The sequence below is a fragment of the Sus scrofa genome, chromosome 6 (genome assembly GCF_000003025.6).
Source record: "Sus scrofa isolate TJ Tabasco breed Duroc chromosome 6, Sscrofa11.1, whole genome shotgun sequence".
NCBI classification, from domain to species: Eukaryota; Metazoa; Chordata; class Mammalia; order Artiodactyla; family Suidae; genus Sus; species Sus scrofa.
The window spans coordinates 77,886,468-77,913,733 of NC_010448.4; the positions used below are offsets into that span (position 1 = coordinate 77,886,468).

Sequence of the window (27,266 nt, forward strand, 5' to 3'; positions counted from 1 at the left end):
TCAACTGTGCTTCAAAAATTAACTCACACATAGAAAAAGAGATCACATTTGCAGCTACCAGAGGCAGGGGGTGGGGGAGGCAGGGATTAAATGAAGGCGGTCAAAAGGTACAAACTGGCAATTTTAAGGTAAACACAAAATTAGAAAACAAAAAATTAAAAATAAAAAAGAGGCCAGGAGTTCCCGTTGTGGCTCAGCAATAACGAACCCAACTAGTATCCACGAGGATGCAGGTTCAATCCCTGGCCTCACCCAGTGGGTTAAGAATCTGGCATTGCCGCGAGCTGCGGTCTAAGTTACAGATGCGGCTAGGATCTGGCGTTGCTGCGGCTGTGGCACAAGCCAGCAGATTGGACCCCTAAACCTGGGAATTTCCATATGCCTCAGGTGCAGCCCTAAAAGAAAAAAAAAAAAAAAGAGGCCAATTTGAAAGGAGCTACAGAGAGACAAGAAGAGCCCCAAGGCCCGAATGTGCAGCTCATCTTAAACTCTTCCCACAGACACAGTCACAGCTAGCAACACAGACTACCATCTACTCTCTTTCTAAGCAATGAAAAGGTCATGATATCAGAGCCAGTTATTCATGCAAGAAAAATTAAAACTTATATCCTGCATTTTATAGGGTTCTTATATGGCAAGGCTCATAATTTTAAGAGCAACCAATATAGTAAGTGGAAAGAGAGCCATGAGAGCTTTGAGAAACAGATGCAATAAATAGGAAAATAATTTTGAATGCTAATAAAACCTCTCAGAAGAGGGTCTGTTGCAAAGCCAAGGCAGGATCGGGTATTCTGTAGGAGGCGAGACACACACACACACACACACACACACACACACACACACACACACACTAGATCTCTGGCTTCACAGAGGCTGGCATCCAGGGACATCTTTCCAACTACACAAGACTCAAGTTCACACAGTATCAGTGAACTAGGTACCCTCAGAAGGGGTGCAGAGCTGCCCCCACCAGACACAACTGTTCTGTACAGACAGACTCGCTCCAGCTCCCAGGCCCAGCTAGTGTTTCAGCATCAGCCCATCCAACCAAATGACATCCTCAGACAGACTACACTTGACGCGGGCCGCCCTGGGGGCTACCTGGGGAGGGGGCGAGGTGGTCTATGACCCCTCTGTGACTCCTGCTCAGACCACTGGAATCCAAAGCCCAACACTAGACCGCTGACGTTTTAAAGGAAGAAGAAGCAGAGATGCTTAGTCTCAACTTCAGTAAGAAGCGCTACTGCACAGGTCAGCTGGGTCCCTCTAGGCTACAAGATGGTAAGAGGCACGATTAAGGGTCATTACAGGTATCTTAAGGCACTCGAGGATTTTCATCCAGGAAATGGAATAATGCCCAGCATTCTAGACTCTTACTCAGAGATTAGCTCAACAGGGTGGGGGGGGAGCTTAAAGGGTTACATTTAACCCCAGAAAGGCAGGAAGTTCCAGGGGAAAAAAGCTGCCATTCTACCCAAGTCTTGTTGGAACTAAAGCACAGCAGGAAAATCAAGCAAACCAAAGGGGAATTAGAGCCGTTCACAAAGGGAGGGGCCTTGGGATTAATGGACTCTTTAATTTTCGAATTTCCTGAGGTTTCCGGCTAATTAGGCCCCTTAGCCATACTGTAATGTGATCAAATTTCAGCTGAGTTCACCAAACAGCCGAAGGTGGAAGATGGCTCAGAAATCACCACTGAGCCCCAGGGACTACAGGCAAGGCCCACAGTGCTGGCTTCCAGCCTTGATCCGCACTAATTAGGCACCTCTAATTCCCCAAACAATGGCTCAGAGGGCACTGTGTAATCCGTGTACACTTGGGGAGCTCTGTTCTTGCGATACTACGGACTTCATAATTCCCTAACTAGGGATGAGCGTACATACATATGCGGTGCAAAGGTGGGGAGAAACGACAGTGAATGCAACTAGCAAACACATATGTGGACAAGAATATTCAAACTTGCTAACCCACAAATGAAAAATAAGCTACCCTTTATTGCTTGCTAAATTAAAATCAAAGGAAAAAAACACCCAAGGTTGACAAGGAAGCAATAAATTGACAGCTGTGGCCTTATGACTTGGCATGACACTTTTGGAAAACAATTTGGCAGTATTTGTCAAGAGATGTGAAAGTGTTCATACTTTGACCCAGTAATACTACTCATGGGAGTCCATCCTACAAAAGAATCCAAATACAAAGAAAACTGCATTAAGGCCCACAGCCACCGTAACGCTGTAATGCAAAAAAAATGGAAGCAACTGGAGTTCCTGTTGTAGCTCAGTGGTTAACAAACCCAACTAGTATCCATGAGGACGAGGGTTCGATCCCTGGCCTTGATCAGTGGGTTAAAGATCTGGTATTACCGGAGTTCCTGTTGTGGCGCAGTGGTTAACGAATCCGACTAGGAACCATGAGGTTGCGGGTTCGGTCCCTGCCCTTGCTCAGTGGGTTAACGATCCGGCGTTGCCATGAGCTGTGGTGTAGGTTGCAGACGCGGCTCGGATCCCGCGTTGCTGTGGCTCTAGCGTAGGCCGGTGGCTACAGCTCCGATTCAACCCCTAGCCTGGGAACCTCCATATGCCGCGGGAGCGGCCCAAGAAATAGCAACAACAACAACAACAAAAGACAAAAGACAAAAAAAAAAAAAAAAAAAAAAAGATCTGGTATTACCGTGAGCCGTGGTGTAGGTCGAGGACGAGGATTAGATCCCGAGCTGCTGTGGCTGTGACCCACAGCTGTAGCTCTGATTTGACCTCTAGCCTGGGAACTTCCATATGCTGCAGGTGTGGCCCTAAAAACAAAACAAAACAAAACAAAACCTGGAAGCAACCTGGTGCTAGAGTAACAGGGAAGTTACTGCTGCGTCCATCTTCCCTTCTCTAAGGAGTACTGAACAGCCATTAAAGAATCGTGGCTATAAGGGCTTTGCAGTAGTAATGTGGAAAAATGCTGAAATAATATTAATTTTTTAACAGACTTTTTACAGATGTCTTACATTCGCAGCAAAATTTAGCAAAGGCATACTTCCTGTATGACTTCTACCCTCACTCATACACAGCCTCCCCCATGTTCTTCTGGCTGCGCCCGCGGTGTGCAAATTTCCCAGGTCAGGGATTGAACCCAAACCTGTGCCACAGCAGTGCAGTGACAAGGCCAGATCCTTAACCCACTGTGCCACCAGGGAGTGGCACAGTGAGTTAACATCCCCAACTATGAGTTAACATCCCCTACCACCCTGCGTGGCACCTTGGCTGTAACTGATGAACCTACACTGACATACTTTTATCACCCCAAGTCTACGGTTTACGTTAGGGTTCATTCTTGGTTATGGTCTATGGATATGAACAAATGTACAGTGACATTATCCACCATACAGATATGAGCATCATACAGATGAGTTTCATGGCCCTAAACATCCTCTGTGCTCTGCCTGGTTCTCTCTCCTCCTCTAACCTCTGGCGACCACTGATGTTTACTTTCTCTGTAGTTCTGTCTTTTCCAAAATGTCACATAGTTGGAATCATACAATATGCAGCCTTTACAGATTGCCTTCTTTTACCTAGTAATATGCACTTAAGGTGCCTTCATGTCTTTTCATGGCTCGACAGCGGATTCCCTTTTAGTGCTGAGTAATATTCCACTGTTCAGATGTACTAGAGTTTAACCTTTCAACCTACTGAAGGACATCTGGGTTGCTTCCAAGTTTTGACAGCGCAGAGTTTTTGGACATGCAGAGTTGCTTTATAAACAATGCAGGTTTTTGTGTGGGCATAAGTTTTTGACTCCTCTGGGTAAATACCAAGGAGCAAGACTGCTGGATTATACGTTCAGTTAATAGCATGGTGTCTTCTAAAGTGACTCTACTGTTTTGCATTCCCATTAGCAATGAATGCGACTTCCTGCTGCTCCACATCCCCGCCAGCATTTGGGGGAGGCAGTGTGTTCTGCATTTTGGTCACTGGTCATTCTAATAGTGTGTAGTGGCGTTTCATTGTTTGGTCATAACAACTTTTAAGAAGGAAGATAAAAAAATTATATGTAGCCTATAACTGTTATCAAAACTGAAAATGAAAGGACTTATTAAAAAAACTATGAAAAACAAAAGGTCTTATTAAAAAGAAAACAAAAAACCTGTTACAAGCGATTTTTTTCCTTCCATGATCCAAATGGCCCACAGTGAAGCTTACTGAATTGAACCATATGAAATTACTGATGGTCACCAATTTTGGGCCTGCAAAAATGGCGATTTCGTATGGTTCAACCTAAGGGCTTTACGATTAAAATAAATTTAGATATTCGCAGCATTTATTTTTATTCCATACCACCACCATCCACTCTTTAACATAAAGAAACATCTCTCCACACGTGTGCAAATGAGCTGACTGGTCTAAGAGCCAACCTTCAGAAATTTATAACCCAAAAAAGTAGTAAAGAAAGCCTTCTAAAAGGATGTGAAACAGCTGATGGAAAAAACAGCCAGTGAAAGCTTCGCCATATTTAAGCCCAATTCTGAAAGACACAGGCAGATTCTCCACCCACTACCACGTGGAGATGGCACCTCTACGCTGTAAATTCAAAGAGTTTGCAGAGAGAGCCTTCCCTGGGTCAGGAAAGCCAGGCAGTAAAGTCAAACACTGGCGCGATTCTTTGCAGGAGGGTGCGGTAGGGGAAGGTTCTACCCTACTGCGTTTCCCCTCTCGCTTCTGCCTGCCTTTCCAAAGGCCTCCTTCATCTTCGACCCGGAGCCACTTCTCCAGGCTAGCCTTTTAGAGGGTGTCTGCTTCCCTTTCCTGGCCTCAGGACAAGGCTGATTTTATTCAGGGAAGTACCCTGATTCCTTGTGCCCAGAAAACAGGATCTAAAGGACAGGAAGGCACACTGTGAAAAAGGCAGACTGAATAACCATCTATAGAGGTGGAACCATTTTTTTAAGCACGTGTGGAAAACAGCTCAACAAATATGGGTACCAAACTCTTGACAACACCTCGGGGGGGAGCAACTAAGTCACACATTTCTATGTTGTTCAAACAGAATTACGTATTACTTTTAGAGGCAGAAAAACACTACGGAAATCAAAATATTTTTTAAAAGAGAATGGGAGATCTGCTTTTACGTCTTCTTTTTAAATTTTTTGTCACACCAGTGGCAGGAAGAAATTCCCAGGCAAGGGATCAAACCTGCGCCACGGCAGTGACCCCAGTCGCTGCAGTGACAGCACAGGATGCTTAACCCACTGCACCACAAGAGAACTGCCATGCTTTTACTTCTTTTTTTAAACTTTCACCACTCCTTGCTCAGCCTCCCAGCCCCTATTTCATAGTTGCCACATGGTAGAATTTCTTTATCCAAAAAGGGGAAAAAAGGGGTTGGGAAAAAGAAACCCCACGTACTGGAGACTGCCAGGGCTGGGCACTGTGCTGGGTGCTTCCTCCGCACCATGTGCCCTTCCGCTGAGCTAGAGGGCGTGCGGCCCGGGTGGAACAGCTACGAGGCCATCTGTGGCAGCCAAGGACTCTAGCCAAAGACGCACCAACTGACACCAACCCAGGCAGCTCTGGGGAATGGCCCGGGAGGTGGGTTAATCAGGCATCTCATTACTCTTCAAAAGACCCCATGAGGCAGATCCCTGTGATCCACATCCCTATTTCAAGGATGGGAAAGGGAAGCTCTTCATCAATCCAAACAAAGCTTCAAGACACAGCTTCTCTTACCCAGAACAGTGTGTGGCTCAGGGGAGAGCCTCCAGGAGCACTGCTGGTGGATGTGGGAACGAAGCTGCCTGGGCTCAAAAAGGTGGGGTGATTTGCACAAGGTCGCCCAGCCAGTAAGCAGGTGGTTGACATTGTCAACTTTCAGGCTCCAAACACTCGAGTGCTGCCATGGGCCTCAAATGCCTGGTGGCACACAGGGGCAAGAGAACAGTTCAGGATCAAGCTCTGCCTCTTCCTCTCTCCCCCAGGTCACCACCATTCCCTGGAGCTCCTGGCAACAGCTGAGCTTCGCCCAGCCTGGGCATCCAGCAGGCATTCCGGTGGGAGCACGTTCAAACCAGGCCTTTCATGGAGATGCGTGGAGGTGGACGTGCGCTTGCCAGATGAGCTGGCCTCCACCCACGCCACCTGCTCACCTCACTCCTAAACCCCTGACTTGAGCACAGCTGAAAAGTCTATTTAAAAAAAAAACACCTGATTCAACTTTTACTTAAGACAAGAGCTGTAAATGTTTAAGGAAACGGATCTATTTTAAAAACAGCGGCTGTATAAGTAAAGATGGAACTGAACATGAGCTTAGAATGAGTGGGAATCTGAACTCTACGGTTAACTGACAACATAACTACAGGTAAATGACTTAGGCTCACTGAGCCTCAGCACTATCTATGAAGCCAGGATAACACCTATTCTCACTGGGACCGAATAGAGATTAAACCATTACATATAAACGAGCTAACACATTTACTCAGTGTCTTGGATATGCTTCCTGGCACAAAGGGGTGTCAATAAATAAACGCTGGTGCTATTCAAGACAAAATCATAAAAGTAACTGAACAAGAAAGGCCTTTAAAAAGCCCACCTAGTCCAATCCTGTCATTACAGATGGAGAACCTGAGGGCCAAGGAGGGTCAGCAACGCAGATAACTACCGACTACATAATCCGGCACTCAACTGCGGGCCCCCAGTAAACGCACTGTACTCACAATATGCCACAGGAAACAGCATATTCACCTACTCTGCTTAAAAAGCACTTAAAACAGGTCCAGAGTAATGCTATTCCCTGTAGTTTCTATCCAGAATACATTTTCTTTTTTTTCTTCTGCTTTTTAGGGCCGCACCCACAGTATATGGGGGTTCCCAGGCCAGGGGTCCAATCGGAGCTGTGGCTGCCGGCCTACACCACAGCCACAGCAACACCAGATCCGAGCCAAGTCTGCGACCTACACCACAGCTCACGGCAACACCGGATCCTTAACCTACTGAGCGAGGCCAGGGATCAAATCTGCATCCTCATGGTTACTAGTCAGATTCGTTTCTGCTGCGCCACGATGGGAACTCCACAATAACTTTTTAAACTGAAGAAAGTTTCTCAAGGGGAGTCAACATTCATCTGGACCCGCACTGTCCCACAGAACAGCCAACAGCCACATATACCCATTTAAGATAAAGTTAATCAAAACTAAACTAAATAATATTCAGTTCCTCAATCACACCGGACACATTTCAAGGGCCCAAGAGCCACATGTGGCGACTAATTAAAGAATAGCACACAGACACAGGACAGTTCCATCATCATGGAACGTTCTAGTGGACAGTACGGCGGCAAGAGAAGACATCCTTAGACAATGTGTAATGTACTTAAAGAGTGGATTTGGTTTCCCATATCCTGTTGTCTGCTAATAGAACTACCAGAAGATAAGAAGGTACAGACCTCAACAGCCTTCCTTGTTTATGCAAACCTGCACATGCTATCAAGCTTAAGCTCTCTCAAAAAGTTCAAAACACTGTATCCTTGGGGGGCAGAGGGATGTTGGGGACTAGAAGGCAAGGGGGACTGGGGACATGTAAAAGTAAGACTTCAGTCAACAGGATGTGTTCTGAGCAAACACCCAATTCGCTCCACTGTCCACCTTAGTAAACTGAACATTCTTCAAGACGGATCAGCAATCCACTCGCCCGGCCTCGCTGCCAGGACTGTAAAGGGCAGCAGTCCCTCTGCTAAGCACTTGTGGTTCTGCAGCAGGACATGATTGGTGCAGAAACTGATTTCCTTCCTAATCCTGATGTCAAAATACTCTTGTGACCCCACCCACGCCCACCATAGCCTCACCCGCACCCTCTTCAATGACCCACGGAGCCAGAAGCCCTATTAGACGGAACAAGGCCCGGAGAGCAAACCTCTCTGCAGCCACACCCACCTCCATCACCTTCCCAGAAGTTCCAGCAGGCCGGCACCCACTTCCACTTGGTATCCTGAGTACCTGGGATGCTAGGGGACATATGACCAAACGAGACTGGAGATGAATCTTGTCATATGGTGTTGTGGCCATTTCAAAAAACACAGGATGCAGGAGCATTATTATAATATTTCACCCTTTATGTAAAAAAAGGGGGGGAGGTACAGAATTTATTTGTATTTCTTTGTTAGGTCTATAGAAATGAGGACAGAAAAAAAACAAGTTTACCAAAAACTCACTAGTGAAGATTGATAGCAGAATAATTCATAACATCCCAAACCCGGAAGCAACTCCAAATGTCCATCAACGGGTGAATGGACAGACTATGGTAAACGCCATGAATACTGGAGTCCTATACAGTCCAGAAAAGGAATAGCAGTACATGCACCAACGTGGGTGAACCGCCAAAAAAATCATGCTGGGTGAAAGAAGCACAGAAGACCAGGTTCTGTCATTTCATTTTTAGGAAATTATAGAAAAGGCAGAACTACAGTGACAAAGCAGATGAGTGGCTGCCTAAGGAAGGGGGGAGGGAGTGCAAAGGGGCACAAGCAAACTTTTCAGGGTAAGGGTGGACTGCTGGCCGAGAGATGACCACCAAAACTCATTAAACTGTGTGCTTAAAACTGGTGAGTTTCATTGTATGTAAATAATGTCTTAATAAACTAAACAAAGAGGACCCTGGAAACATAAACAGTGGTTACTCAGGGCTCAAGGATTTAGGGAGGGAGGGCAAGCTGGAGGGGACTGGGCAGATGAGGACAAGGACAGGAGGGGAATTTTTCAGTATACAATGTTTTATGCACATATTTTAACTTCTGAAAGCTGTACTGGATTGCCTTTCCCAAAACTGAGCTACGATTCTTTCAAAGCCCAACAGGAGTTCCCATTATGGCTCAGCGGAAATGAATCCGACTAGGAACCATGAGGTTGTGGGTTCAATCCCTGGCCTCACTCAGTGGGTTAAGGATCTGGCATTGCCAGGAGCTGTGGTGTAGGTTATAGACGCGGCTAGGATCTGGCATTGCTGTGGCTGTGCATAGGCCAGTGGCAAGCAGCTCCAATTCGACCCTAGCCTGGGAATCTCCATATGCTGCGGGTGCAGCCCTAAAAAGAAAAAAGGAAAAAAAAAAAAACAAACAAACAGAGAGGAGAGATTTGTGCACCAGCTCAGCTGGGCTGGTGTGGTCCCCAAGTGGAGGGTTCCTGCTGGTGGGTTACAGGCATGAGGGCTTAAAGGGGGGCGGGGGGAGGGGGGAGGATGAAAAGTCTCTGACCCAACCAAGGTCTGCAGAAAACCATTCCCCTGCTCTCTGCCCAGAAGCCAGCACTCCAGACCATACATTTATTGAGCACGTACTATATCCCATTTGGCATGTATCATCTCATTCATTATGATAAAACCCAACAACATGGACAGTGCCCTCACCATGTGCTGGATACAATGGTGGACATTATACCTGCTTTATTAGCCTCCTCAGATAGACCCTGTGATGAGGAACCAGTTCCAAGCTATGAAGCTGAAAGTGGGGGAGCGAGAATTTAAACCCAGGCAGTATGGCTTCAGAAGCTAAGCTTTACATCTCTGTCCAAAAACAACTCTGTAACTGGGACAGAGACAAAACTAACTTCTACACCCATGTAGGCTAAGGGTGGGGAGGGAACCCACATCAGACACCACGTGGATCTGTGCTCCTGGCTGCCTCCGCAGGCGTCCTGCCAGGAGGACCACTTTCCCCCATCAGAAAGGAGGAGCCAGAAGGATGGAGAGATTCACGAAGCTGCTGGGCTCCACAACTCTCACTCTGTGCACTTGATCAAGCTGCTTCTCTGGCTCACAAGCAGTAAGAGCTGAAACCCAAATAAAAATAAGAAGCAAAATGTTCCTGAGCTCCAGTATTTGAAGAGTCTCTATTTCTTTGAGCAGAGTCCTGAGGTGCTGTCAGAGGGGCTGGGGAACCATGGAGGTACCACTGAACAGCATCCTGCAACTCTTGAGCCTGGGGAGACCCTGTGCTCAATAGGAAGAAGAAAATGAGACAGGAGGGGAAGAGCCCAACACCATACACATGGCAGGTCAGGGGCCCAAGATGAGGCCTGAATTCAGGGTAAGGGCTCTTTCTGCCCGCCAGCATTTCCAGAGTGTGGTATGCAGATCACTGGGGTTCGGGAGAGATTTGAGAGATGTGGATGAATGCAATTTAGTGGCTCCCTATTTTTAACATAACATTGAGAAAAATGTAACTAACTAGCACATCAAATGTGTGATTTTATAGACATTTCTGTTTGGAGAAGATCATGGCGTTAGGCTCAAGATAATCTGAAGAAAAACATTACATAAATCGTAACAAACTGTGCTGGGGGACGGCCACTCAGGAGAACATGTCCTGCGCCGTCCTGGGCTCAGCTGGGCAGCAAGCTAAAGCAAGAAAGACTATAAGGAAAGGATGCAACAGAAAGGAGGGAGACTGGAGGGAGCCAGAGGAACCACAGAGGTGCGGAGTCCTGCCCTGGTCCCTGCAGGTGACTCAGCTCTTGCCCAGGGACCAAGCGCCCAGCAGCTCAGGACAGGGAAGAGCCTCACTGCCCCGCACTCCCTCAAGCTGACCCAGCCTAAACCACAGTCTCCCCATGCACACGATGCAAGGTCCAACCGCCACGCGCCCACCAAGGTAGGGGAGCAGACGTCCTGGGTCCTACGCGCCCCCCACTCCAAGACCATTGTCAAGGAGGCATCCCTCCTGCTGTTCCCTACACTTGGGCCAGCTGTCAGTGTTAACCCATTTCCTTGCCTGGGTGACTCCCCTCTCTCTTTGGCTGCATGCTTCCTTTAAAACCCCAAGGCAGAGGGGCCAGAAGCCTCTCTCACAGGCTCCCAGCTCACACGAGCCCTAATTACCAGGGCTGCTTTGGTTTCAAGGACACAACACCTCGTTATGCTTACCCCATTCCCACACCAGCATCAGATGCTGGGAGGTGTAGCTGGAAAATACCGCAGGGAAGCCAGGCTCTCCAGAGCTGCGCCCGCCCCACCACACAGGTCCTAGGAACGGGGTGCTCAACTAAAATCGCCAGGGACACAAAAGGCCTTATTATCAAGCTGCAGTCAGATCCCTCCAAGAGACAGGAAAAAAGCGATGCCCAAACACTCAAGTCTTTAAGATTTCAAGAACACTCACTCGTTGACTACAAAAGCATGTTATCAAACTCTCAAAGGAATTACTTTCCTCCACACCACCCCCCTACAAAAAAATTCAACACTTGTGGAAGAATTCTATTAAAGTCGTATTATTATTATTATTCATTTTGGTTTTTAGGGCCACACCCGTAGCATATGTAAGTTTCCAGGCTAGGGGTCAGATTGGAGCTGTAGCTGCTGGCCTACACCACAGGCCACAGCAACACAGGATCCAACTTGCAACTTCGACCTACACTGCAACTCATGGCAACACCGGATCCTTAACCCCGAGTGGGGCCAGGGAGCCAACCTACTCTTTTTGTTTTATTTTATTTTATTTTGTTTTGTTTTACTTGTCTTTTCAGGGCCACACCCGTGGCATATGGAAGTTCCCAGGCTAGGGGTCAAATTGGAGCTATAGCTGCCAGTCTACACCACAGCCATAGCCACAGCCACACCAGATCTGAGCCACGTCTGTGACCTACACCACAGCCCATGGCAATGCCGCATCCTTAACCCCCTGAGCAAGGCCAGGGGTGTCCTCATGAATACTAGTCAGGTTCTTTACCGCTGAACTCCCTCTTTAACCTCCTCTTGAAAGTCCACGTTCCCCTAGTGTTTCTCACTGCAATTTACATCTTCCATGTACACTGCAATACAAGAGGAGCTCTCAAAAGGACCTGGATTTGAATCTGGACCTGTCCCTAGATTTCTTCTTTAACTCAGGCTTTCTGGACTGGCCCATCCAGCTGCAATGGAGCTCTCTCACAACGTCATGTCGGAACAAACTGTGGTCTTTCCATGCAGCCCTGGAGAAGCATGTTCAGAGGTTTCAAACGGGCCTGAGTTTATGTGGCAGAAAAGACAACGGCCTCCTCCGGAGTGTGGAGTCCAGATCCTAGAGTGTCAGACAGAGGATCCTAGTCCTGAGTGCCTGGTGAATCACTGTGGGATCTGGACAAGCCACCAGCCCCATGCAAGCAACGAAATTCCATGACACGGCAGAGGTTAAGGACAAAGGCTTTAAGGTCAGAGCAGCTGGGTCCCAAGTCCTGGCTCTGCCGCATACCAGCAACCCTTGTAAAATCTCTTAAATTCACCTAACTTGTAATTTGCCTTCACATTCACAGGACCTCAGCTTAGGGGAATTCTGAGAACTGAACAGGATAACGCATGTAAAGTGCTAAGTGAAGGATGTCGTAACAGATGCTACCGCCGTCCTTTCCTCATTAACTCCGAGGGCCTGCTCAACCCGTCAGCAGATCTGGAATCTCGCTGCACTTGTTCCAATACCCAGCTGGCCACCTGAGGATTAGAAATCATGGTTTTCCTTTCCTTAGAGATTCTGACGTGTAATGGAATTCAATCCACAGAATTTTACAGTTAAGCCAATGCCTCACGAGGACGTGAGAGTAAGATTCAGGCTTCACGAAGCACTGTGAGCTCATCACACAAAGCTCCAACACTATTTTCATTTCCATGTTCTGCCATCAGTCACATGATGGGTGGGCCCTTCCGTGGGGACCATAGTAGCCGGTTCTTCTCTGTTATTTCAAGAAACGTTTTCCTCAACAATCGATATGTACCAAATAGATACTGTGGAATCAAAATAAAAGCAGGATCCTGCAGAAAGTTCCCAAAATGCTTTTGGGTGCTCTCCATCTGGAATTCAGCAAGCTCAGAAACCACAGTCCATCGCATGCAAATACTTAACCACTATGCTGTGCGTTTGAAACTAATATAGGGTTGTTTATCAATTACACCGCAATTTTTTTTTTCTTTGAAGTTCAATCTCATTCTCCCCCCCTCCCCCAAGGCCACACCTGCGGCACATGGAAGTTCCCAGGCCAGGGATCGAATCCAAGCTGCAGCTGCAGCCACGCTGGATATCCTTAAACCACTGCACCAGGCCAAGGATCAAACCCAAGCTGCAGCAGAGACATCGCCGGATCCTTAACCCACTGCACCACTCTCCAATATCATTCTTTACAGAGGAAAAAAAAAAAAAAAGGAAGTCCCTTGTGGCGCAGCAGATTAGGGATCTGGTATTGTTGATGCTGTGGCACAGATTCAATCCCTGGCCTGAGAACCTCTGGATGTCACAGGCGGGGAAGGGAGGGGAGGGGAGAGGAGGGAAGTCAATAGTCCATCGACACAAAGGCCTTACAAAGCCCGTTTTAGAGGAGGCAAAAGGACAAGGGAATTCCAGCTAGCAGTTAGATAAATGCCCCTGGAGGAAGGAGGTTATTTAAAGGAAGGAAGGAAGAAAGCCAAGTGGTTAAGTAACTGGGAAGACTAGACCTATTCCCCAGGAATAGGGCCCAGTGCCAAACGAAGTGACAAGTAACAGAGGGCAGGAGACCCCTGCCCATCTTGCAGATATAGGTGGTGCCACCTAGAGCCCCGCACTCTCATCTCTCCGAGGACAAGAACCTCACTCAGTACCTTTGTTTGGTTTTACCCTTTGGGGCTGCAATGACCAGTATCACTGGTTATGGAGCAGGGCAGTAACTATGGCCTCTCCGCTCATTTCTGGCCCCAGCCACAGTATGACATAGTCAGGAACCAGTCCCCAGTTTCAACACTAGCCTGGTCACTGACAGCTTATGCTGCATCATTTTAGAGTCTGCCTGGATCTGCACAAAGCAGAGCAGATGGTGCGGGGAGGAATAAAGACTCTACAGTCCTCGGGCCTCAAAAGTGCTTCCACTCTCTGTGGGTCAGAAGTCTACGTGGGACACAAGGCTCCCTTGTGAGCGAAGAACTGCTTCCACCACACGTTCACTCCTGTCCCATCTGAAGATGGGCTCCGACGCATTGGAGCCAAACCTGAGGCAGCCGCCTAGCAGGCAGCTTCGAGCTGCAAAGAGTTTTAAAAGTGCTAAAGAACCTCTGTTAGAACCATCAGCATAGAGTACGTTCTTCTGTACACGAAAACGCACAGCACTGTCAATCAATTACACATCTATAAAACTTGAAAAAGAGAAAAAAAGAACATGCATCCTTAGACCAGACTCCAGTGTGTACTGAGAGCTGGATTTTGGAATCAGGGCCAAGTTTAAAGGCCACTTCTGTCCCTTACTAGCTGTGTGACCCTCTGCGAGATACCTCTTAACCTCCTAGGCCTCCGTTTTCACACCTGCAAAATGGGAGCATGACCAAGGCTATGGGCAAGATTACGAGATGGTGCCTATGACGTTCAGCACAGGGGGACCTGCCCCACACAAGTCCCCTTGCGTGATAAATCCTCTAAGTCAAGAGCAAGCACCTGGGAAGCTGGAGTTCAGGGGGGCCTCTCCTCAGTGTCACCATGACACCTGCACTTCAGATTTACAGTATCCTTAATTCAATTCTCTTTTCTGGGGAATGGCGCTAAATTGCAAGACCAATGATGAAATTCCTGTACATAATGAGGAACCGACATGTGAGGCCTGAGCTAAAGCACTTCATATATATATCATTCTTATTTAATCCTCTGTGGAGGGGAGGATATTATGTCCATTTTACTGATGAGGAAGTTGAGGCTCAGAGAGACGAAGCAGGTAGTTCAAGCTCAAACAGTCCCTAGGCAGACAGATCCAGGAGTCTCCTGCCACTGTACCACGCCAGGCTGCCTTCCAGCAACCATTGCTCCTTCCATGTTTTTTTATCTTGCCTTCTTCCTACACCCCTAAACCCCAACACTATACAAGCCTAAGAATCAAACACATGTCCTTCCACTAAAGCATGAAATTCCCAAGGCAGTGAGGTCTGGCAGGTCTGTAGCAGTTCACAAACGAACACTGCTACCAGTAGCAGCTGAGAGCCCCTACGAAAACCTGCACCTTCAGAAGAGGAAAAATGGGGGGGGGGGAATTCAACGATTAGCACCACGTCCTGCTCCCCTCAAAAGCTCTGGGCACCATACATATATAACTGGCACTCCAGGGGTGGCCACTCATGCCAAGAAAGAAGAAAAAAAAATTAAGCCATTTTCCAGAAGAGTGACTTTTATTATAACCTGGAACAAAAACACCATTTCAAGCAATTTGTTCACGGAGAGGCAGGTGCACACTCCGCAAGGCCCACACTGACGAGGGTTCATTTCCCGTGAGCTATGGGAGAAGCAACGCCATCTCTGTGAGCCCGACTTCGACACAAAGTCCAAACTCCTTCCAACACAAAGCAGACGGAATTTACATGTTTCTTTCGGCTGTAATAATATGCCAGGAGTTCATGTCACTGATAATAACATAGTATTATTAATAACAGTGGTTAATGTTATTCTCTGGCTTGGCATGTATTAACTCATTTAATCTTCATAAAATCCATCAGAAATAGATACTCTTATTCCCACCATTACATTGTGAGACAAGGAAACTGAGGCGGGGAGAGAAGGAGGGGACCCAAGGCAGGAGGTTTGGACCCAAACCAAGGCAGTCAGGCTCCAGAACCTGCCCTTCACTGCCCTGGACTTTGGAATCAAGACTACCTTCAAGGGAGTTCCCTGGTGGCCCAGCAGTTTAAGGATCTGGCATTGTCACTGCTGTGGTGTGAGTTGAATCCTTGGCACAGAAACTTCCACATACTGTGAGCACAGCGCCCCCCCCCCGCCCCCCAAAAAAGAAGACTGCCTTCAACTCCAAGGACGGCCAGTTGTGTGACCTTGGGCCAGGTACTCAGCGCCCACGACGTGCTGAGCCAACAGCAAACAGCGAACGGTGCAATCAGGACCCCTATTCCTACCAGGCCCTGATCCCACCACTGCCAGCGCCTCCAGATTGCCTTCAGTGCCAGGAGTAGCCTGGCCAGCAGCAGAGTGATAACTGAAATCCAGGGGCAGACTCCTTCCATTCTTGTCACCCCCCACCCCTTAAAGTGACTTAAACTGACTAGAGTGACACCAACTGACCAGAAGCCCAACACTCATGTCCTAAGAAGCCAGATCTGGCCAAGGGCTCAAGTCCAAAGGCTCATTCTGGAACCTCCCCACCCTAGTGTTTAGTCTGTATTACAAAATGCTGGTATTCAGCCATTTTTGACCTAGGAGAACTGCAATTTCATTTGATTCAATCTACTGGGAGGTGGTTGCCTATCTTTATTAAGGACCCACTAGACATGCACTCATTCAACATAGTGGAGCCACAGCCTGCAGGTCAGGGACAGTGTCACAGGGGGACAGTACCCACAGCTCTGAGCAGGGGACAGATCCTTCGTCTTTCCTCCCTCCGAGGATAAGGAACAGAATTTAGCAGGCATCATGAGGGTAACCAGCTCACCCTGCTCAAGGTCTCTGCCCCCAGGTCCCCATGCAACCTGACACTGACCGTGGTGCGCAGGCTGGGACGGCGGCTGCACAGGAAGAAGGCCAGGGCACCCGGGCAGTTTCGTCAATGAGGGGCTGTCACAACCACCAGGATGTAGACAAAGAACAACAAGGCTGACCGGAATGCCAAGGAGCAGCCCTCCGGTGGCGGTCGCCAAGACTCCGCTGACATGCGCAGGTTTAGCAAGCATCTTTCTAAAAACAGACCACGGCTCAGAAAGTTCCAGCGTCTTTCATTTTCAATAACCCGGACCAAAAAACCCTTCCAGCTTCTCACCCAAACCCAGACCTCTTCAGTCACCACGGTGGGACCTGATACCTAGAGGGGCAGGAGTGAGGTGGAGCTGGCTGGGGATGCCGATTCTGCCGCCAAGCAGCCAGGCGCCCTTGGGCAAGTCACTAACCCTTTCCTCACCTGCTCTCGAGGACACAGACCTCCTCGGGCTCGGGTGGAGAGGATACGAGGTGGTGACCGCGAATCCAGCTGATATGGGGGAGGGGGGCAGTGGCCCTGCGTCCTGGAGTCCAGGGGGAGAGTCTGCTGTCTCAGGGCACCTCCACTTCCTGTTCCTCAAGACCAAGGCAGAGGCCTCAGATCCCAGGATGAGCAGAGCTCCGCATGCCCTGCGGCGAAGGAGCTTTCGAGACAGGAGCTGTCTAGAGGAGGATACACGAGGACGAGCAAGGACAGAGCAAGGACAGCACCATCAGAACCTCTCAGAGAGCAAAGCACCTGAAGCGGCCGGGCGTGGCCACTGCTGTCTTGGGTGCACAGCCCCAGGCCCGCACACTGACCAAGCTGTGCTCAGCTGAGAAGCCAGGGACAGATAAGAAACAAAGGCACAGGTGAGAGAGAAATTCAAGAATAGCTCCTTCAGTCGGGAGTTCCCTGGTGGTCTAGTGACTGGGATTCAGGTTAGGATTTGGCACTGTCACCACTGCAGCCTGGGCTCAATCCCTGGTCTGGGAACTGAGAACCCAAAGCTGCTGCATGCTGTGGCCAAAAAAAAAAAAAGAGTAGCTCCTTCAGTGATCACAGTGCCTTAAACCAGACTTTTCACCAGGAGTGTGCAGTGGATACCAGCCCCAAAGTGCATGCGGGAAGCCTGTCCACGTGAAATCAGGTACAACCTTCCAGGGCCAAAGCCTCATAATGGAGAAGACTTGAGCAGCAGCATCACAGGTGAGCAAGCCAGACCTGACCTGTCTACCTGTCACGGTAGCGACTGAGAAGGGAAGACGGTGCTTGGTTCCACCAGGAAAAGCTCGATTCCAATGGGAGGCTGCTTGCTAGTCCCCAACCCCAGCAGAAAGGATATGTGCAAAAGCATCTTATATAACCCTAATTTTTTTTAACCTTTTTTGACCTCGCCGACGGCATGCGGAAATTCCCCGAACCACGGACCAAACCCTTGCCACAGGGGCAACCCAAGCCGCTGCAGTGACAATGCCAGATCCTTAACCTGCTGCACCACAAAGGGACTCCATAACCCTAACTTTTTAACTAAAGCTATTTCACTTGGTAGCCATAATAAGTCCTCTGTCTGAATCCTATGGAAACCTCGGGGACAGTACACCCAAATAATGCTAAACAGCAATGACTTCAGAGCAGATCCTAACTCAGCAGGGTCCTGCTGAGCTCAGTGCTAGAAGAGGAAGCTGTGCAGAGGTTTAAGCAGTGGATGGAGAAGTTCAGGGTCGGGTCAGTGGAAATGACTGCTCACAATCTCCCGGGTGGTAAGAGCTTCGCAGCCCGAAAACACTGGGTCAGAATCACCAGCTGCAGGCAAGAGAGGCCACAACCACCTGCCTTCCAGGCTGCCTGGGAGATGAAATGAAACACCACCTACCTATCAACCATGCACGTTAATAATAAAATAATCACTCCGGCTGCACCCGCAAAGTACCAGGCACCGTCTACACTTTCCACACACAAACTCCGTCCTCACAATAACTCCCATCAAGCAGGTGGCTGATGGGTTGCTGCCTTGGAAGAAACCAGACTACTGGACTGGAAATCTCCCACTGGAAAGCTACAGGCAAAGGCTCCTCTCACAGGTTCCCAGAGCTGTCAGAAATCCGAGGGGCGGGAACAGGAGGCGGCGGGGAGGGGAAGGCGGGCGGCCCACTGGCATTGCCGCCCCCGGCACTGATGCCCACCTGCCTCCTCCGTTTAATGCTAAGACTCCTGTTCTGATAGGTCTGACTGCAGGTGAGCACCCAGGGAGTGGATGACCAGAGATGCCGGCGTCCCGAGCACCAGCTTTGAGGGGAGGCAGGCCTCGGGGTCCCTGCCTGTGTGATGAGGATGCCATGAGGGCCGGCCTAGTGGGGCCACTCCAGGTATTCTCTGTAGTTGCAAAACAAGCTCCTGGTACTGTTACAGCTGCCACGCAGCCCATCTTCCCTGGGCAGGCTGGGTGTCTTGGGGACTGGTCTGCTCAGAGCCTCAGGCATGCAGGCTGAGCAGGTGCCACCCGCAGATACAGGCTGGATCACTGGCTAACCAGACTGAAATCCGCGTTCAGTCATTAATAGGATATCAAGGTTTTGCAGATGCCACTATCTAGGATTTAAACTGCCCAGAAATAGTCACCGGGTCAGTGATAAAGCATCCTCTCCGAGAGCCTGGGAAGGGCAGCTCTGGGGGCAGAGGCCTCCCCCTCAGCCCAGGGCTGGTAAATCACGACAGCGCACTCTGCCTTCCCAGCTTTATCTTCCTCACCCACCCCTTCCTTCCCATCCCCACAGCCACTCAGCGGCCAGAACCCTGAGAACCTCCAGGCCGATGCTCATGAATGCCGCCCTCCCAGGCCCTGCACACCACTCGCTGCCAGATGACTCTTCCTAAAATACCACTGCTCTGCCAGCCTCCTCAGATTTCTACCTGCCCTGTCAAAAATCTAACTGGCTCCACACTGTCCCAGATCAAATGCAAACTCCTTAGCTTAGCAGCTCGGGCACTCCACCACTCACTCCCGAGACCAAGGCTCCCCCACTGGCCGTCCACTCTGCGGCTGGTCCCCAAACTGACAAGGCTGACGGTACTCCTGGCCTTGGCTCTTGGTGCAGCCCCTTGCGCCCACCCCATGCTCTCTGCCTGGGCAGGTCTCCCTGGGCTTCGCACTCAGCCCCCACCAAGGCTGCCGGTGTGGAGGTGGACTGCGAGCCGGGCCTGCAGGGACGGGCAGACACAGGGCCCTTGTTAAGTCTTTCCCTTTACTACTTCCTTCCCGCTGCGCTTAACCTTCTGGATGCATCTTGCCTCCCCTTCCAGATTAGAGGACAGGAGTTGTGGCTTCCACTGGTGTCTTTGCTCTGTAGGATGCAGAACAAGACAAATGATAATCTCAGCTACCACTTACTGTGTGCCCCGCACTGGGTTAGGTACATGACAATTCTCACTGCTTTCTCCCAGTATCCCTAGAAAATGCCATCCTCACGCTACACTTCAAGAAACGGAGACCAAGGGGTCCAGACACAGAGAACCGACTTGTGGTTGCCAAGGGGAAGGAGGAGTGGGGGAGGGATGGATTCAGAGTTTGGGATTAGTAGATGCAAACTATCATATATAGAATAGTTACACAATAAAGTCCTACTGTAAAGCACAGGGAACCATATTCAATATCCTGTGATAAACCATACTGGAAAAGAATACAGAAAAGAATATATAACTGACTCCCCATGCTGCGAAGTTAACACAACACTGTAAATCAACTGTACTTCAATAAAACAAATTATAAAAAAAGAAAGAAAGAAAAGAAACAGGCTGAGGGAAAGAAGCCTCCCTTCAGGCCACATCCTGAGTTGCAGAGACGGGACCCCAGGACCTATCTGCCTGGCCCCAAAGCCCATGTTCTGCGGGCAGCCCCCCTCAGTGCTCACCATTCCTTCAGGGTCTACGAGGTGCTTCCTAAGCACCAGGCGGCCGGTGCAAGTGGTGGGGTGATTCTAAGAACCACACAGACAAGGTCCCCGCACTCGTGGAGCTCACACGCCCTGTCCCTCTTCTTCCAAAGCTGCAAGAGGGCAAGGGTTCGGCTCGTAAGGAACTCCACCGGGCACAGACGAGGCATCTGAGCCCTCGGATCAGCATTGGGCTGTGGCAACACGTGGTATACAGAGCACAGGGCGCCTCAGGCTCCATCAGGAACGTCCTTCATTCCAGGAGGAAGCAAACTTCACATGAGCCTTCAGCGGGCAGGAAGGAGTGGAGGGAAGAGGTCTGTCTGCCTCTAAAGTCAGGAAACCCAGTTTTTCCACTTAGTAGCTACCGAAGGACTAACCACATACCCCACTGCACCTCCTCTGTAAAATGGTGATCATGACAGTTATGGTGATACAATCAGATACTGGATGAGGGGAAGCACCTGATAGTATCTCCTTCTATCATCACACCAGCCTCCTGAGGAGGTACTGCTAGCATCCCAGGGCCATCAGGCTCCTAACTCCTAACTTTGCATGTGAAGCTGCCTCCCTCCTAAGGCCGGACTTCCCAGTGGGGCTGCTGCAAATGGCCTAAAGCTCCCAGCAGCGTGCGTGGCCCACGGCTAAGTCTCCACCTCCTCACACCGAAGCGTTAGGTTTGGAAATGGCATTGCTCTTGCTGGTCTTAACAGAGGTGATCTCACAAGTGCATCCTTCCGCCTTCCACAGCCTACTTCTCACCGGTGGGATCCTCACAACAAGAAAGGGGACAAGAGCCTGGACTGCAGGCCTTACTTCCTGCTTACTGTTTCTGAGTAAGAGTGTCTGGCACAGGAGGCAGGGGGAGGCAGACCTGAGTCCCAGGACTACCACTCAACCTCATAAGCATCAATCGGGGCACGAGGTAGAACCTAAGTCGTGTTTCTGGACTATAGTGGATCCTCTGTCAATGGCAGCTACCCAGGTGAGGAGGGCAGGACTTCGCAAGCACAAGGTCACATTCCCGGCCAGGAGAGCTTCTGGGCTGCAGGAGAACAGAATGTGTGTGCAGTGCAGTTCACTTCCACGGTGGCAGCAGAGCCAGAGCAGGCGCACTCCGAAAGGCCTAGAGCGCGGTCCGGCACTCGCCCCACCTTCTCCTAAGTCTCCTCCGTGAGCGTGAGCGTGTGCTAGTGCGCTTGCAGTTATATTAAACAAGGCTCTGCTCCCTTCAACTCAAGGAATGAGTGACACGCCTCCCCACCAAGCAATGTTAAGCTGCGAAGGCGTGGACCCTTGTTTGTTGTCTTGCTCATCAGGCATCCTTGTCCCCACTTGTCCCAGCACATGAAGGAGAGAGAAGGCCCTTAATAAATACACTGTGTACAGAGAATTAATCTTATCCTGTAGCTTCAAGTACCAGTACCCCCCACCCCACCACCATGTGTGCATAATGGCAAGCGCCTCCCAGCCTGGGAAGTAGGACGCTCAATGTTCAGAGTACCTGCCCAGTCACCATGTCCTTTTGCTGTCAGTCAGCTGTCCCCTCCCCTCCCGCAAGGAGGGTAAAAGAAGAACAGGACTTCCGGGAGCTCCCCTAGAGATGCAGCAGAAAGGAATCCGACTAGGAACCGTGAGGTTGTGGGCTCGATCCCTGGCCTCACTCAGTAGGTTAAGGATGTGGTGTTGCCATGAGCTGTAGTATAAGTCGCAGACACAGCTCAGATCTCATGTTGCTGTGGCAGAGGCCGGCAGCTGTAGCTCTGATTGGACCCTTAGGCTGGGAACTTCCATATGCTGAGGGTGTGGCCCTAAAAAGCAAAAAAAAAAAAGAATAGGACTTCCAAGTTATAAATAGGAATGCCTGTGGCATAATACTGTAAATCAACTATACTTTAATAAAAAAATGTTTAAAAATTAGGAGTTCCTGCTGTGGTGCAGTGCGTTAAGAACCTAACTACAGCAGTTCAGGTCTCTGCAGAGGCGTGGGTTCAGTCCCTTGACTGGCACAGTGGGTTAAAAGGATCTGTGGCTGCAATTCAATCCCTGGCCCAGAACTTAAATATGCAGCAGATGTGGCCATAAAATAAAAAATAATAATAATTCTAACAATTTAAAATAAGTAGGAATATCTGCTTCCAAATGTATGACTTAGTACTCCTTAATCTCATGCTAGCAATCGTTGGCTACTTTTTTCAAGCATTTCATCTAAGAGCAGCCAGGTGGGTTTAAATGAACAAGGCTGTGTTAACGTGTGGGGTCTGAGCTATGTATCTTACCATCACCAGGACACCAGCCAAGACATCAACCACAGTTTCACCTTGTAACAATACGACAGGCTTCTCCTATCATTTCCTGTCAGGCCAAACCACCTGGGAGCTGGAGGGACAAGTGATGAGGGGGTTCTGGCCCATCCCTCCACTGCTACAGCCCCACCGTCGAGCACCAGAATCCTAACTCTAAATTAGAACAACAGTTCCTAAGTTAGAAGACACCAGAGCTGGGTCAGAAAAAGTGCCTTGAAACTGTAAAACACTTACAGTGGTGAGATCATTACCTGCTTGGAGAATGCAAATAAATTTCATCTGCCTATGCATTCTTAACTGACGCCAACAAAAATCATGGAATTTACTCCAAAGTCCAATGCATTTTAGACTCTCAAACCGTTATTTTCCTCCACAGATAACTGAGATCTAGCTGGTTTCTCTGTAACGAACCTACTGAAAATAGTATACAACCAAAAGTCAGTAAGTGCTGCTCTCTTGCCATCTCACAGTGGTCTTAATTCATTGATCTATTATGCAACCCCACACCACCTCTTCTATCCTACCCCAACTGTCTTCCTTGGTTTATTAGCCAGAATATTCAAGTAAGGGATAAACGGAATAATAAGCTGTTAGAAACTACTTAAAAGCCTAGGGGATACTAAGAACAAGTTATTGAGAGAATGAGTGTGAAATCCAAGAGGCTAAGTTCAAGACACACCCCAAAAGGGAGCACTCCAAGCTGTTTCCCTCAGTGCCAGGTAGTGTTCTGGGCCCGAGGGACACAGACATGGAAAAGACAAGGCAAAAATCCCTGTCCTCAAAGAGCTCACGTTAAATAAGCCTGCATCACCATCCTACTGTTTCCCTATGAAATGACATCTCTATGTAAAGGACCCAGTATACAACCAAAAGTCAGTAAGTGCTGCTCTCTTGCCATCTCTGAGCACCTATCATCATGTTTTCTACAGTGTCCTTCACATCCTCAACACAAAAGCAGCCTGGGACAATGGAAGGGACACAGCTTAGAGCCCGCCAGATGTGCTTCCATCAATGGAGCACATCTTGAGTATGGTACCCCATACCCGGAGCCTCAGCTTCTTCACCTGTAAAATGGGGACAGCAACTATCTCAAGTTTTAGTGGGCATAGGCCTCGTGGCGCAGTGTTAACGATCCGATAGAACATGCGTGCGGTTCGATCCTGCCTGTCAGTTAACATCGGCGTGCCGGAGCTGTGGTAGGGCAGACGGCCGACCGAGTGCTGTGGCTCTGGCTAGCTGCAGCTACACTCCATAGACACAAACTCAAGCCAGAAAAAAAAAAAAAAAAAAAAAAAAAAAAAAACAACACATCAAGAAATGTTTGCCTTTTTCCTCCACCCTTTCCATAGTACTTTCAGACTGTCCAAATCAGACCAAAATACAGGACTCTTGAGAAGCCTCATGTATCATATCCCTCCTGGGCATAAACAGGCATTTTCTCATCCCATTTGGAGACTCAAGCACTCAGAGACGTGGCAAGAGGCTCCTCCCCCACCACCAGCCCTCCTATGATGCCAGAAATGCCGCCTCCAGCAGCCCCACCTGGCCACCCAACCATCCTCTCCTGCTTTTGCCCCGACAGCAAATCTATACTCTGCTTTTCAAGTCCTCACCCAAAACTGTCCTGGAGAAGTCCTTCCCCATCCAGGCCTGGGGCTGGGCCACTTCTCATGTGGCCAATTCTCTGCTGATGCTATCAGAGAAGCCCAATTACAGCGGGCACGTTTTAAATCAACGTACAGGAAAGCATTAAGAAAAAACTCAGGCACTCTGAATTAGTCACCCTAGTTCAGCAGCAACAGCCCTTCCTTAAACAAGGAACTGAGAGCCTCAAAACCCTTTGGGGCCCAAAGTCCACATGTAAACATCTGCCTGCACCCGGCAGGAGCAGGTGGCTGGCCTGAGTCTCAGTCCACTCTCCAAAGGCTCCTTGGCCACGTGAGGGAGAAGCCCTCTGGCCCTTCCAACCTGGGCGCTGGGCCTGCCCTGCAGAAGGTTCCAAAGCGAAGGGAGGGTAGAGGGCTCACGTGTCAGGGTCTAGGTGAAACCTCTGGCCAGTCGGAGCGCCCCCAGAGCACCTGCCCTCATTACCAAAACAAACAGCACAGGCCGAGCGAACTCTCTCCCTCGGAGTCTGGCTCACCTGATCCGTGGCACCTCCATAATCAGCAGTTCCAACCCTCACGAGCTGACAGTTGAGGGGGAAAGGGAGGCTGCGCCTGCTAGGGTGCATCGTGTCCGGGCCGTCTGGTGGCCTCAGAGCCCGGGGGCCCCCAAGGGCGGCAGCCTCACAAGGGCGATTGTGCGTTCATCCCTGTGCCGCCGGCTCCCCCACCCACATCCCTTCGCACCCGCTCACGCCCCATCGCCCTGGACCCTGGTCGTCCGGCCGGACGCTCCGCCAGTACCGCACCCCGCGGCACCGAGGCGGCGGCCAGGGGAAGGGCCCGAAGAGCGCCCCGCTGCCTTCCGGGCACACGGATGCCCGCCCTGCCCTCGCTCGCTCCCAGGAGGCCTCCCAGAAAAGGGGCACCCCTCCAACCTGATACGGCACAGCCCCGGGACCCCCATCCCCACCCGAGCTGGAGAGCCGCTCTCGCTTCCCAGTGGTAGCAAAGAAGGTTCGCCCCAGGTAGAGGCGAGGGGACCACCTGGGTAGGGAGCAGGGCCCAGGAGGGAGGGTAAAGCCCAGGAGAGAGCGGGGCTGACGCAAGCTACGCCAAGAGTGGTGAGAAGTCCGGAGAAGAGAATCGGGGCGGGGGACGGGGGACGGTGTGACGTCCAGGCCGGGGCCAGGGGTGGAAAAGAGGGGTCCAGACTTAAACCACGGCGGGAAGAGAAGATTTAGGCTGAAGTCATGCAGGAGAGAGGAACCAATGTGGGCTGAGGCCACTGGAGGACGGGTTAACGGGGGTCTGGACTGAGGTCACCGAGAAGAGGGGAGGTAGGGGACAGAGGCCTAGCCAGGGCTATGGGAGGAAATAAAGACGGCCTAGCTTGGGCCGTAGGGACGGGGGATGGGGACCTGGCCTGGGCCAAGAGGAGAAAGAAGGACCACGCCTGGGTCCTTGTAGGGGGTGCCTGGCCTGGACCACGGGTCCAGGAGGGTCTACCCTGGGCCATGGGGGAGATTAGCCTACACCCAGCGGTGGAGTATGAGACGCTAGCTTGAGCCAACAGCGGGGGCTAGGAGCAAGAGGCAGAGTCGCTGCACACCTAAGCCGCCCAGGCCGGTGGCCCCTTCTGGAGCGGATGAGGATGGTGTCTACCTGGGCTCCGGGACCTCGCCCCTCCCCCACCCGGTGAACCCACCCTTCCCGGGCCGGGGGTGGGCGGGAGGAGGGGGACGCGAGCTCCAGTGGGGCTCCCAGGCCTGGGGGAAGGGGAGCGTCGGGCCTTTACCATGGTGGCGGCGGCGGCGGCGGTCCCGTCCCGGCGTCTGTGGCTCTCCCCCCCGCAGCAGGGCCCGGCGCTTCCACTTCCCCGGGTGCCCAGGAGTGAACATCCGGGTCAGCGCCCCCCTCCCCCCGCGCCGGGCCGCCGCCACCTTCCTTCCCCGCCCCGGCCCAGCCTGGGCCCGCCCCCCACGCAGCCGGCTCTCGGCCAATGAGCGCGCAGGGCCGCGGCGATCGCCAAGTATGGAGCTCGGCGAGGGGGAGGAGCAGAGAACGGGGAAGTGAGGGGCGGGGCTTGCGAGCGGGGCGGGGCGCAGCGGTCGGCGGGACGGGTGGGCGGGTCCGGGGGTCCTGGGGAGGGTACTCACTGCAGCTCCGGCCCCGAGCGGCCTTCTGCGTGTAGCCAGATCCAACCCGGGTCCTGTGGGTGCAGCTGCGGGTGGTGGCAGAGGGACGGTGCCCGCAGGCCTCCGGGCGAGGATGCGGAAGGCACTGGGGCTGGGAGGGGTCAGTCCCTCCCCGCCCCACCCAGTGCACGCGCTTGCTCCTGCGGCGGACCCGGAACTGGTGCGGCCCGCGGAGCCAGCCCTTCCCTGAGAGAGCGTAGTGAGCGAACCTCAGATGGAATCCCAGCACTGCCGCTTGTTCCGTGTGGGACCTGGAGCAAGTCACTGCACTTGAGCCGGATCTCTAAAAAATCAGCCTCAGGTCACACCAGTCACTGAGCACCGGCCGTACGTATACAGGCCGGTATACCAGGTGACATGTAAAGATGCTCTCACAACTACCTGCTGCAGGAATGATATTAGGACGACACAGTAGAAATTAGAAAACCCGGCCCAATAAATGTTACATGTTGAGGGTATTTTTAGATGTGCTGCAGAGAACCCACCCATTTGCCCAGTAGGGCTACCTCATTCCACGGTGACTCAGAAATTCTTTTTTTTCTCTCTCTCTCCTTCTTCATTCAACAAATATTTATTAGGCCTGGTCTAGAAGGCAGGAGACCTGGGACGCTAGCCCTGCTAATAATAACTGCCTTCCCTAGCTTGCTCTCTCTTTTGTGAGATTTAAATCAGGCCCCTATGAGAGGACTAAGTGTAAAGTGTTGCACGAAGGACAGAAATGAGGACCACAAACCAGGCTGTGACCCAGACCCCCATCCTCAGGTAACTCATAGTGGAGGAACAGCTGCCACTGGCATAAAAGTAGTTCAGCTAAGTCCCAC

At 50.7% G+C, this 27,266-nt stretch overlaps 1 protein-coding gene across 2 annotated transcripts in view; it reads right to left on the reverse strand.

The window, feature by feature from the left end:
• The window catches only part of CAPZB (capping actin protein of muscle Z-line beta subunit), a 131,972-nt gene extending 105,786 nt beyond the window's left edge, over positions 1-26,186 (reverse strand). The window contains 1 exon segment of one of the 2 annotated variants that reach the window (NM_001113444.1): positions 26,046-26,150. In NM_001113444.1, coding sequence (NP_001106915.1) covers positions 26,046-26,048 — 3 coding nt within the window. In that variant the 5' untranslated portion in view covers positions 26,049-26,150. 2 annotated transcript variants of the gene reach the window in all.